The sequence below is a fragment of the Piliocolobus tephrosceles genome, chromosome Y, assembly GCF_002776525.5.
Source record: "Piliocolobus tephrosceles isolate RC106 chromosome Y, ASM277652v3, whole genome shotgun sequence".
NCBI classification, from domain to species: domain Eukaryota; kingdom Metazoa; phylum Chordata; class Mammalia; order Primates; family Cercopithecidae; genus Piliocolobus; species Piliocolobus tephrosceles.
The window spans coordinates 4914775-4928993 of NC_045456.1; the positions used below are offsets into that span (position 1 = coordinate 4914775).

Sequence of the window (14219 nt, forward strand, 5' to 3'; positions counted from 1 at the left end):
CTTGTAGCTGGGCACTGTACCTCCTGAACTGGCTTTCGCAGTCCGTAACAGATCTGTGCTTAGCCCACAGTAACTGTTTTTAATTCGCTTATGATCACCACGTTCACACAAATTCTTTTCCTGGAATTCTCAGAGAGCAATTACTTTTTCTAAGTTAAAAAGCTATTTGTTTTTCTGATTTCTTCTCCATTTTATACCATGCTGAATGCTAGCACACTTTACTCAATTTTCCCTTCCATGTCTCCTCTACCGGAAGCTGCCAGGAGATCTTTCTAGGCTCTGGATGCTCTTTCTCCTGACAGCGTCTCCTCAGGGCTCCTCTGACCATTCCTCTGACTCAACTTTCAGCCTCTGCAAATGGGCATCTCTTGCTTTCTCCTTTCACCTGGGTGCCAGACCATCTCTTTAGCCTCTTAGAGCACACTTCTGCTTAGAAGCCAAGGTCACTTCAAACTCAACGTGTCAGCAAGACACCAGTGGCAAGCAGTTGGCCTCAGCACCTGAAGCTTGCCTCATAATCCCAGCTCCATCCTGAACTAGTTGAATAAACTTGGAACAACTCACCCAATTTCTCTGAGCTTCGACATGCTCATCTGTGAAATGAAGGAGTTGAATTAGGTGACTTCAAAACTACTCTCTTTCACTCCAAACAGGAGGTCCTAGAAAAGAAACCATGAAGTCTTCCTTTTTCCTATATTCAATCCTTCAAATCACAAATCCTGTTGTTTTTACTTTTGAGGAGTAGAAGATCCACTCTGTTTCCCACCGGCACTAACTTAATCCCAAACATATTCTCTTCACCTTGTGCTTGAATTATTGCAAAAGCCACTCCAAATTTTGCATTTTTCACTCCAGCAAAGTGGAACAAGTTGCAATGCCCAAAGCACACCATGCTGTGTAACATCTGTTACCTTCCTTCTCCTTCTAATGCTCTTTTCTTCCCTCCTTCCTGAGGTCACTGTCACTTTCTTCCCAACCTTCCTGGAAGTCTCTGCTCAGGTGCCACCTGTTCTAGGAGCTCCCACAACTCACAATTTGGACTGTCTCGCTCCCTTGGCACAGTGGCATGCCTCTAGCACAGCAGCCAGAATGTAACCTCGCAGTAGTGGAACAGCCTATCTGTTGACAAGTGTCCCCTGCCAGCTCACACACTTAAGACAACAGGGACCCTATTCTTTTTATCTTTCTAGCTAGAGCTTTTCATGTTGCCCAGATCATGACATGCCTGAACATATCTTCACTCTTCAGCCTATTCAAAGCTTGTCTATACATCCCAGCCCAGAGCAAGACCTTCAGTTGCCCATAAAGCCATTTTTAACTACTTCTGCTCACAACGACCTCTCTCTATTCTCAATTCCTATTCATAGCCAGTGCCATATTGACTTTAGTCTTACTTATTTCATTGTTATCATGTATCACTTTATCTTCCCCAACAGCAGGTAAGTTTCTCAAGTGCAAGAGCTCTCTCAAGACTCTTTTGAGTGCCTGGGAGCACCCAGCATAGAAAAGGTGCTCAATGTCCAAATATCAGCCTCCACAATCACAGAAGCAGCAGGAATAACTAAAATTTGTTAGATACTTACTTTGTGCCAGGTACTGGGCACAGTGCTTTATAGATGAAATCATGAGAACATTATTTTTAAAACACGCTCTACTGTAAGAAAGTAATCTTTTTTTTTTTTTTAAGACGGAGTCTCATTCTGTTGTCCAGGCTGGAGTGCAGTGGCGTGATCTCGGCTCACTGCAACCTCCGCCTCCCAGGTTCAAGCGAAGGAATGCTACTTCTTTTAAGCAGGTTAGGTCAGTTCTAGAGTCTGACGATGAGTAAGATGGAGGAAGCATTATGCTAAAAATACTGTTTTAAGATTAAGAAACAATCCAAAAGACTGAAAATTAACATTTATCCTGGTATGAAGTTAAATTTATCTATAGTGGACAAATTTAAAACTTTTAAATTCAGTTAAAATATTGAGTAAGGTACTAGCAAAAGCTGTTGATTTAAGCAAATGTGGTTTGGAGAGATCAGAGAAAATACTCATGAATTCACACTGTATTTTAAGAAAAACTAAAACCTAACCCATACAGCTGATGAATTCTGTAATAAATCAAAATAGGATTCTCTCAACAAAATATTCCAGAAAGGAACATTCAAGAAAAAAAAAAAATATTACTAAAAACAAAATTTGACTTTTCTTGAGTATTGAACAGTTGATCTAAACAGATTTAAAACAAACAAACAAACAACAAAAAAAAAAACAGAGAGTAGGACAAGTATTGCTTCCCTAAATGCATCCTATCAAGAAAAGCACGATGTCCTGTAGTAGGGAAAATTATAGACAGACCCTCATCACATCCCTTGTACCACCTTCCCCTGAAGGGTCACCAGATTTGGTCAAGGTGCTCAACTGTACCTGGGGTGACAAGAGTTGCAGGCTGTTGGCTCTAGCTGCCATCCCTTGCCCTATGCTCAAGCTTCCATCCAAGCCTTTGGCTCTCACTTTGTCACGGGTCACATACATAGAATGCCTATGAGGACGTTGCTGGGAAGAAAAGGGGCTGGTGTAGCCCAGTCCATAAGAAAAAGATTCGTGAGGTGCAGACAGCGAATGGGAATGGCTACTGTCCATGTGCTCAGGCAGCTTCAATTCCTCCATTGTCTTAGAATGTCTGGTTGTGGTTCGACGTGAGTCCAGCGTTCCTTCATTTCGGTTATTTCTCCCAGAAGGGCTAAGCAAAGTTCTCGTGTCACTGTGTCTGGTGGGGGTTGGGCTAGTGGGAGAATTCAAGTCTAAGCAGCTAGATGGGAAGTACCTACTGGTACTCGGCTCCGCAATTTGGGCCCTGGCTTCAGAAAGGTTGCTCACAGACTTGGAGTCACTCAGTGCCCCATGGCTTTTGGCCTTGGTCCTGTAGGAGGGACTCCTAGAGGACTGGGGAATGGTGTCAATATAGCTATGCCGACTCTGCTTTTCATTGGGCTGCAGTGTCCCAGCTTTGCTTTGAGAGCTTTCCATGAATGAGTGGCGGTTCTGCTGAGATCTGCTGTTCGACTTGAGGTACTTTGTCCCTGGGCCTTCTGAAGGCTTTGGGTCAATATTAAAATCAAACTCTGTTTTTGACTTGGCTTCTTTTGGGCTAAGAAGGTGTGGTATGTTGTTGTTGGTGAGATCTTTGCTGGTAGACCCAGGCTGGCTGCTTGCTTGGTAGGTTTTGGTGTGCAATGGACTAAGACTAGCTCCAGCAAGGTTTCCATTTAGGAAGCTTTCATTGGCAGGGAGACCTTCGTCAGCCCGGGGCAGGCCTACACTCAGGTTCTGGATGTCTTTGCTGTTAGATCTGTGGTGAGACTGCAGAGCAGTACTTTTGCCGGCTTGGTTTCTATGTTAAAAACAAAAGAAGCATATCAGTTTCCCTCAATAGCTAACACACAAAAAGTATTGTTAAAAAGAAAGAACAAATACTTGAAACACCTGGAAGACTAAAAACATTAATTCTCTCAAGCATGTGCCTTCAAATAACAAGTAACCTATCAACAGCAATTAAGTTTCTTAGACCAACTCACTCTGCAACAAAGCACTGGCCTTGATGAAATTATTCTGGCACTGCTAAATGCTCAGCTAACTTGCTGTCAAAACAGTTTCTAAATGATAATCTGGTAAAACATGCTCTCACTATGTTTGTACTCATATGAGTGTTTGTGATAGAATGACTGCTAAGAAGAGAGCTGAGCTATAAACTCTTTGTAACTCTTCTGTCTGCTTGAATGTCAGAAGACAACATTTAGACTTAAAGGTTACTATGTTTCTTGAACTTCATTTTTATTTGTAAAATGTGTAGCCTGCCTCAGAGATATATACTCACAGTACATACACACAGACACCAATATCTCTTTTGCCTGCACAATCAAAGAATGAGAATTCTAGCAATGTACTTAATAAAAGAAAATGACCCTCTAAAAAGAAATGTAAACTGTCCAGTGAGGTTTGTTGGAAAACATGATGATCAATGTTTATGTCTTGGAGAAGTGGCAATTACTTGGGGCTCTTCAGATATCTCCTTGTACAGTAAACAGGAATCCTGTACTATACTCGATTACAGAGATCTGAAAGAGTTGATTTCCCTCCAAAAGACACAATTATTCTCTTTTTTATTTAACACTTCGTTATCCTAGACCGACTGAGCCCTCATTTAGGACTTAAAGCTTCATTTCACACTTGGTTTAAAATACAAAATATAAATCCAGAGGAAAATCTTGTTCTCTATTTGAAGCTGAACCTGACACCATAGCAAGGCCAGTTTGTGCTACTGTAACTATTGAAAGGACCTAATTGTAGCTTGGGACAGATTAGAATGTTTAAAAATGAATAATGATTTACACAATTCTGGTTTTACTATGCATTCAAAAAATTTTGCTGCAAATATTGCTATTGCTACAGATGGTCTGATTTGGGAGAGTTTTGTTCCCATGACACACTAACTGGAAGTCACTTTTTTTGTTCATGTAGAATGGTAGTCTGTGAAACTGACTTCCAATTTTCCCCATGAGAACCTGCATGCTCAGCCATCAAATAACATAAGGACCCATTTCCTAGTCTACCTTTCAGTCAGTAATCTCTGCCAGAAAGCTACCTGAGAGTGTCAAAAAAGAAAAAAAATCTGATATCAAGCAAGCCTGTGACAGTGTAGGGGGCCTCATCTCCTGAATGTACTCACTAATCTCTTCCAGTTAGGTCATTAGAATTATAGCATTAAATAAAAGGACACTTAAATAGGAGTACTAAATGGCAAAGCCCAGACCTAGAAAGGAATTACAAAGAAAAAAATGCTAAGTTTCACTTTCTGTTAAATTATATTAACAGAGTCTATCCCCAGATCAATAAAGTCCCTGTATCCTAAAGGCATCAGGTTTTAAACCATTGAGTTGTTTGCCAACTTATATCTTGGTGACTGAAGTATCTCAGTGACTTTTCAAACCTAGTGATAGACTGTCTCATCCACAAATAGATCTAAGTGTGTTGGTTATTCTCCCTTTGCCCAACCTCCAATCTGTCCTCCACCCCCATCAGCCCGGCCCTGGGCCTCAGGAACCCAATGCTGCAGATTGTCACCCACGCTTCCTAGCCAGTTAGCTTCTGGTTGGGCTTAGCAGTGGAAGGCATCACAAGACAAGAGGAGAGAGGGGCTGGGGGATGTCTTCCCAGCTCCTTCCCTGCAGGCATCTGTACCCTGACTCAGATCGTGGCTGTATCCTTCTAGATAACAGCTTCTACAGGGTGGCTCTTCCTGCCCAGGTCCAGCTCTACCTGGACTCTCAGAACCCTATTTCAGCCCCATTCCCCTTCAGGCCTAGAAATAGTAATTGTAAACAGATAACATGTACAGATATTGGGAAACGTCCTCAGCTCATGAAGACCAAAAAGGGACAGAGAACAGCAAAGGCAGCTGCTTGAGCCTTTCGAACTCTTAGAAACACTGTTAGCAATGTTGAGCAGAAACGTACTTGTGGATCTTAGGAAGAACACATTCAGAGCAATGTAAGAGACAATTCTAACATAAAAAGAGAGGTTATCCAGTTAAGGTAAAACGTGTCAAAGCTTTACGTTTTCCATAAGTGTACAAAGAGCCTAAACTGCCATTCTGAGTGTTTGTGTCTTAGGATTAGTTGGAAACTACTGAGCTTTGCACATAACACCTATGTAGAAAGGGCGTCATACTGTCTTTGCATCAGAGCTCTGCCAAAGCGCAACAATAAAAAACAGCTTTGAAAATTCCATAGATCTCTTTGACACACAACTGTAAGGAATCTGTGTTAAACTGCCAACTAGTTAAAAAATCTTTGCATACAAAGTCTTCTTAAATAGTTGCAGGATGGATGGATGGATAGATGACGATTTAGTTAAAGTAAGTTTTAAAAGCAAATGTCGAAGGTGCAAAGCTACATTTTGATGGAGAAGGCTGGTGCAGGACCGGGAGAGTGACAGTGTGGGGCAGCTGATGCACCATTGCACCGTGTCCGTGGTGAGCAGAACCTCAGCAGAGCCTGAGGGATATAGGCAGGGGCTAAGTAACACAAGAGTCCACTGCCTCTCCTAGAGAGAAAGAATTTAGAAGACAAGGTATGCAACAGCATGTTTGTGTCTCCAGATACAAGGCAGGGGAGTTTGTACGTGGCAACCAATGTGATATGGTGCTGTGAGCATCTCTAAAACGGTCCTGTGAAGTCTTAGGGAGCCATCGTTTGTGTTGAGATTCAAGCTAGAATTAATGTCTCTAAAAAAAAAAGCTTCCATGGAATAAGTATGGACCATAGACCAGTGTGGAGCAAAAGCCCTCAGATACATGTAAAATGTAGTAAGATCATTCCTAGAAAAAGCATTTAAGACCTTTTCTTTAATATATTCAATATAGTGTCAAGACCTGAAAATGAATTCTTCCAGAGATTTTAAATTTACTTATAATTTCTATTCTCCTCTATTTCAAAAGGGGACTTGGGAGGACTCCTCAAGGACCCATACAAATCGTATCTTCTGTATCTGCTGAAAATATCATCACCAAGCACATCCTCCTTAACAGATCCCTAAAGAGGTTCCCAAGGAGAGCCTCAGGTCCCCACTGGTTAACTCCAAGAAATCTCTCTCAAGTGAGTCACTAGAAGACAAATACACAGCCTTTTTTCACAGTATGGGTTACATCACTAATCACTATAGCACAAATCAAAAACTTATTATCAGTCTACTGAACTTTATATCATTGGGATAATTTTTCAGTGTAAACTAAAGGAGCTAAAAGACAATTAAGGTAGAAGGGAGATAAAAGCACCTGAAGTGAGAGTAACCCCAAAGAAGACACAGGACTAATTTGTACCTCCTAAATGCAAAGGAGCAACCAAATGATGACTCCTACTCCTTGACTTAGTGTCCTAAAAATTTCATGGCAACAAACAAAGAAAGCCAGCTAAGAATGGTCCATAAGACGTAAGGGGAAACAAACTGAAACCAGTCATTTTCAAGAAGAGTAAACAGCTCTAAAATACAATTGCACTATCACAGTTAAGCAGAGAAAACATATGATAAATGGTTATCATCAATTTATGGATGCTCTCCCAGATCTAAATAGTACCAGATCTTGAGCTTTCAAAAATCTGATCTGTTAAGAACAACTGATTGGCCAGGTGTGGTGGCTCACACCTGTAGTCCCAGCACTTTGGAAGGCCGAGGCAGGCCAATCGCTTGAGCATAGGAATTCTCCACAAAAGCTACAAAAATTAGCCAGCCATGGTGGCACATGCCTGCCATCTCAGCTACTTAGGAGGCTAAGGTGGGAGGATCGCTTGCCAGGAAGGCAGAGGCTGCAGTGGGCCATGATCGCACCACTGCATTCCAGCCTGAGCAACAGAGCAAGACCCTGTCTCAAAAAAGAACAATTGTTATATATGGAAGGAAAATCTGGGGTTGGGGGTGGGAAGAAAATTTATATTAAAAAAGCGGCCTGGCGCGGTGGCTCAAGCCTGTAATCTCAGCACTTTGGGAGGCCGAGACGGGCGGATCACGAGGTCAGATCAAGACCATCCTGGCTAATCTGGTGAAACCCCATCTCTACTAAAGAAATACAAAAAACTAGCCGGGCGAGGTGGCGGGCGCCTGTAGTCCCAGCTACTCGTGAGGCTGAGGCAGGAGAATGGCGTAAACCTGGGAGGTAGAGCTTGCAGTGAGCTGAGATCCGGCCGCTGCACTCCAGCCTGGGCGACAGAGGGAGACTCTGTCTCAAAAAAAAAAAAAAAAAGCTTCATATTAGGAATTATTGTTTTCAGCCAGATGCGATGGCTCATGCCTATAACTCCAGCACATGGGGAGACTGAGGCAGGAGGACTGTTTGAGGTCAGGAGTTTGAGACCATCCTGAACAACAGAGTAAGACCCCATCTCTACAGAAAATTTAAAAAATTAGCCAGGCATGATGGCATGCTCCTATAGTCCCAGCTACTCAGTAGGATGAGGTGGAAGGGTTGCTTGAGCCTGGGAGTTCAAGGCTGCAGTGAGTTATGATCATGCCACTGCACTCTAGCCTAGGCAATAGCTCAAAGGCCCTGTCTTCTAAATAAACTAAAAAATAAAAATAAAGAATCATTGTTTTCTACTTATCTTGTAATAGTAGATGAGAGAAACTATTTCCTATCTTCCATAATCTAACGACCCCAGATGACAAGATCAGCCTCTTGGGAGATGAAGGAAAACAGGGAGACCATGACTAGGACACTGTCCTCTTGGACATGCAACCAACAGAATTGAGGAATGTCAGGTCTGAAAGACAACCTGATTGTATGGCCCAAATCCCATGTGTGTGTTTTTCAGGAAACAGGCTTTGAAAAAAGTATGCTGAAAAATCATATTTAAAGAGCAACAATTTTAATCACTGACTTTACTATTTCCATATTCTTATTCTTATGAAAAATTAATTTGGCAACTCAATGATTAAAAGACAAGAGCAATAAAAACACAAGACCCCTCTGTAGAGCCAGATCTACTTGGTCCAGTCACAAAGATTACACTAGGTACATTTCCATCCACTATCTGTGTTTGGCATCCTCTTCTCTCTCCAGGAATCCCCTTGCCTTCACCCATCTTTCTTCCTCCAGGCATCACTGATGGGTCTCATTCACGCAGAATATTCTAGCTCTTGAGGCTGTAAACCCCCTTAGTTGCTAACCCAATGCTACCTTTCCCAGGGAATGCATAGGTTTCCATCATTTACTAGTTAGAGATAAGAAAGTCTTTAAGACCCACACAACTCCTTAATTGTGGTTCTGAATCATGCAATAAGCATAAGGAAGATATTTTTGAATAAAGAGGGCTTTCCTTCTTTTCTCTAATTGCATCATTTAAGCAGCCACCTCCTCCACCTACTTGTAAGACCAACACTGCATCTGTATTTCCTTAAAAGGGAATATTTACCTATTAGACAATGTGCTGCTTTCCACATGGTAAGGTTTTCTTTTTGCTGACCTTGAAGGAGAACGATCCAGAAGTCTCTGGGTTTGAAATGTAGGGTGATTCAAACACTGTTCTGTCAAGTATCTGTCAGCTGGGTCCAACTTCAGTAAATTCTTAGGAAATAAAATTTAGGATTGTTAAGAACATTACAAAGTAAAATTTAAGTTCTAATAAAAACCTTATTTTTTTCCTCATAAAAGAAATACACAGTCATTGCAGAATATCAAGTAAACACAGTTTGGGAAATAAAAAAAGACTATCTAAATCACCTATAATCTCATTATCATTTCCTCTTGGTATATATGATCCCAGCCCTTTCTTGAATATCCTAAATACATATTTTCTCTTACAAAATATACACAGTTTTGTACCCTGCACTTATCATTAATCAAAATCACTTTTACAATATAATTAAAAATTTAAAGTATATTTTTAATTACATAGATATTCACTTGAAAGAATATACATTTTTAATCTTTCTCTTATTCCCTAGATACCCAGTTCTCTTTTATGGAGGCAGCCTAGGTTACCAGTTTCTTGGGCATCCTTCCATAGATATTCTCTATACATATCTTTATCTGCTCCTTTTATTTTACCCACATAGTAGTACACACATAATAGCCAGAATTTAGCTTTCTTCCCACTTGACATAAGATCTTAAGAAATAATTCGGGGCTGGGTGTGGTGGCTCACATCTGTAATCCCAGCACTTTGGGAGGTCGAGGCGGGCGGATCATCTGAGGGGTCAGGAGTTTCGAGACCAGCCTGACCAGCATGGTGAAACCCCGTCTCTACTAAAAATACAAAATTAGCCGGGCGTGGTGGCTCATGCCTATAATTCCAGCTACTCAGGAGGCTGAGGTAGGAGAATCGCCTGAACCTAGAAGGTGGAGGTTGCAGTGAGCCGAGATTGTGCCATTGCACTCCAGTCTGCACAACAAGAGTGAAACTCCGTCTCAAAGAAAAAAAAAAAAAAAAAAATCATTCTGTATCAGCAAAGAGCCTCAACTCTAATTTTTTGGTTTTAAAGTTTCTTCTTCTACGTTTTTTTAACTTTTAATTTCAGTATTTGGAAGGAAAACTTTTTTAAGACTAAAATAGAGCCAATATAATTACTGCAGCTAGTCTTAAGGTTATTAGGGGCTTGAACTAATTCTGGTGACTTGTACCCCACTAAATTGGCTGACAGGATGAGATGGCCATTTTAGGTACTTATATGTGGATAAAATTAACACGGCAGCTTTAGAGAATGGCAAAGAGAATATTTCTCTTTGAAATATTCAAAGAAGGGATAACTGGTATTTTTCATTTTTCAAATTTGTTTTCAAAAAAAGCTAAAAAACAAAAGGAATTATTCTATTTATATAACATTCAATAATAACAAGGCAATACTAATCTTTGGTGACAGAAGTCAGAACTGGTTTTGGGGTGGGGGGTGGCATAAAGCCTGGAAGGGGGCATAAGAAGGCTTCCAGGGTGTTAGTAATTTTCTCTGTCTCCATCTGGGTAGAGTTATACTAATATGTTTACATTATAAAAAGTAACTGACATATAGATATAAATCGTGCACCTTCTGAAAGGACATGTCAATAAAAATATTTACTTAAAGAAATCTGATGGTAAAGATATTAAATAAATAGGAATTTGAATGTTTAACTTCTAAACTGGCAGAAGCACAGGATGATTCGGGTTATCTTTCTACTTTTATTTGTGCTAGCTTTTAATCAGGTACCATACCGATGCTTGGCAATTATATTTGGTAATGATTTAACAAAAACATTCAATTATTTTTAACTAAAGAAAGATGAAAGGCAGAAAACATGAAATTGTATTTAATTCCATGTTCCTATTTTATTCTATTCACATTTTAAAAGTTACCAAATTATTGAGGTCCCAATCCATGAGGACTGACTGTGTGAAAAAGCGTACTGACAAAACCTACCTGATTTAAGTTATAATTTATGCCTAATTAAACAAAAGGCTTTGAGGGTTCTTTTTGAGGGTAGCATTTCTCAATCTGCGTTCAGAAGAACACTAGAGCTTTAGCATTTTATAAAAAACAGTATTCAGTATTTAATTAAATTTGGAAAATAGTGGATAAGACAGAAATGCTTCTTTACTGTGATATTTCTGAAAGCCTTTACAGATTAATGAATATTGTGCATCTCTACAAAAGGTTGTATGGTATGTGGCCTTTCCGAAACGTCACACCCTCCTCCCCCACCTCCACCCCCACACCTATGTACATTTTGTTCCCTGGAACACAGATTAACATAGTTTAAAGCACGGCAAAGTTCTGAGAATGCCACTCGAAAATTTCCAACTGTGCTAAGTATGCCTTTCAAAGGCTCTATGCACAGTGTAACCTCTACTGATTTTGACAGTTGACTGACTGGGCATAAAATAAAATTGATCCATTAATAAGTGTTCTTTGAAGGTCTACTATCAAATAACCAACACTTGCTTATGCACTTCTGACTGCAGTGAAAGCTGGAGAAATATGAAAAATAGTTCCCACTCAAGGAGCCGACTGTCTACTGGAGGAAAAAAAATAAACTTGAATAAAGAAATTTGAGAATGCTTTTAGAGTATAGAGCAGGAAGACTTTTGGACAGGGAGGGTAGCATAAGGAAGAACACTCAGGCCACAGCATTAGCAATCATCCTGATATGTCTAAAGTAGAGCCAGAAAGAGTCTGGGAGAAAAAGAGAAAAATTAGATTCACTGATCAAATCTGTGTAGGCGATGGGAGGCTTCAAATACCATGTCAGAAAAAATTGTTGAATTTCTTCTTTCAACATTGATTTTAAGATTTGTTTTAAAACCGTATGCTTGAACAGCTCTTGCACGCTAACAGATTTTTATTATTCTGTCCATTTAAAAAATATCATTTAGGGATCTCATGATTCTGTCTAGATGGACTGTGACAAGACCAGATCCCATTGTAATTTTAAATAAGTTACACGCCTTTTAATATGACATAGTTCCCCATTATTTGCCATTCTACATCTCCTAACATTTCATTCATAAAAGCAGGCTATGGTCACATGTAGACATAAAAGATTCCACAAATCAAAAGATATTTTATAGAGATAACATCGATTTGCCTTACCTTCATTAGGTCAAGTAGAACACTATTCAAAATTCCAAGGTATCTTCTTTCCAAGGACTGAGGATGGTTAACAGCTGGAAACTGTGAGACACACACAAAGCAAATGTTAACATTTGGGGAAGGATATGTTGTGCACGTGCTTGTGAGTGCTGCAGAAGGGAGCAGATAAGCAAAAATGCCAATCTCAGTCAAATTCATACTTGTATATTACTTTTGTTGTCTATGTATTGTTATTTTATATTTTTTGAGACAGAGTTTCGTGCTGTTGCCCAGGCTGAAATGCAATGGCGTGATCTCGGCTCACTGCAACCTCCGCCTCCTGGGTTCACGTGATTCTCCTGCTTCAGCCTCCTGAGTAGCTGGGATTACAGGTACTCGCTACCACTCCCGGCTAAGTTTTTGTATTTTTAGGAGAGATGGGGTTTCACTATGTTGGCCAGCCTGGTCTCGAACTTCTGACCTTGTGATCTGCTTGCCTCAGCCTCCCAAAGTGCTGGGATTACAGGCGTAAGCCACCACACTCGGCCGTCTATGTATTTTTATATGGATTAATAGGACTGGGTGTCAAATAATAGGAAAACTCACAGGTGAAAGATGATACTTAAATCTAGGCAGACAATACTAAGGCATGTGAAACAAACTAAAATATAAAAATTTGAACTAATTATGTAGTAAAATAGAATATCATCTGTTTATACAAACAATTCAGTTCTAATACAGTATATACATAATTAGCTTATACGCATGATTCTTAATTTCTGAGAGTAATTGAGGATCTAGCAGAAAGTATATGATAAGACATCAAATAGTATTCTTACAGCTTTTCAACAACAACATACCATTTACTCTTGAAAACAGAGAAGTAAAATAAGAAAGTAAGTGGCCAGTACCTAAAAGGTCATGAAAGTAGAGAGTGAATTCAGACACACATTCTATCAGTTTTTTTTTTTTTTGAGACAAAGTCTCGCTGTGTCGCCCAGGCTGGAGTGCAGTGGCGCGATCTCGGCTCACTGTAAGCTCCGCCTCCCGGATTCACGCCATTCTCCCGCCTCAGCCTCCGAGTAGCTGGGACTACAGGCGCCCGCCACCTCGCGCAGCTAGTTTTTTGTATTTTTTTTTTTAGTAGAGACGGGGTTTCACCATGTTAGCCAGGATAGTCTTGATCTCCTGACCTTGTGATCCACCCGCCTCGGCCTCCCAAAGTGCTGGGATTACAGGCTTGAGCCACCGCGCCCGGCCTCTATCATTGCTTTTAATATGCTCTTATAATAATCTGTTTTCAAATTCTTCCTTTTTTAAAGTTGAATCGAAGACAAACATAGGTTCCTAGATTAACAAATGCATTTTTAAACAAAATGAGGGGAAGAGGTCAAGTTTATTTAGATGTGCTTTCTGTTCTTTCCACTGCCAACTCACATTCTGCAATATCTGGTGGATGTTAAAGTATTGGGTAATATGACTGGCAGAGCTTAGTGCCATTTCCCTTCCAAATGTCAGGGCTAGTGTGCTTCCATACGTTATTTCCTCTATACCAACATGCAAGCATTTCAAAGTACTGAAATCCTTAAACATGCTAAATAAGTAAATGGGAGGACTAACTACATAGCAAAATTTCAAACAATATATTTAAGGATTATGACATCATCTCCACACCATGCTCTGGATAGCAGGAGACAAAAAATACAGGTAAGACCCAAACCCTGCTCTTGAGGGATCTGCTGTCGGGTTGGGAAAGCAATCAGTGTTAAACTGTGCAATCATAAATTCTAATTGAAGCTCAGAGAAAGAAAAGACCAAGATGGTTTTTGGCCGTGGAAGAAATAACCCATAGGTAATATCCGAACTGGGTTTTGAAAAATACGAAAAATGTGAAGACAGAGAAAAGTAGGACAGCACCTTCCAGATAGAGGAGTAGAAGGAATAACATGAACCCAACACAGATGCACAGGCAATAACCTAAAACTGATTTCTGAGGGAAGTGATGTTATATGAGGCATTTTGGATATATTATTCTTATTTTAGAGATGAAGAAGGTGACAAGCAGAAAGTTCAAATAACTGGTTCAAGGCAAGTTACATAATTAAACAGCAGTAGAACTAGTATTTGCACCCAGTCTTG

The 14219-nt window shown here is 40.2% G+C and overlaps 1 protein-coding gene across 1 annotated transcript in view; it reads right to left on the reverse strand.

The window, feature by feature from the left end:
* CDKL5 (cyclin dependent kinase like 5) overlaps positions 1-14219 on the reverse strand; it is a 228186-nt gene that overhangs the window by 46175 nt on the left and 167792 nt on the right. The window contains exons 10-12 of the mRNA XM_023199004.1: positions 12102-12182; positions 8951-9102; positions 2412-3378 (exon numbers count right to left, since the gene is read on the reverse strand). Of these exons, the coding sequence (XP_023054772.1) occupies positions 2412-3378; positions 8951-9102; positions 12102-12182 (1200 nt within the window). The remainder of the gene's footprint in view (positions 1-2411; positions 3379-8950; positions 9103-12101; positions 12183-14219) is intronic.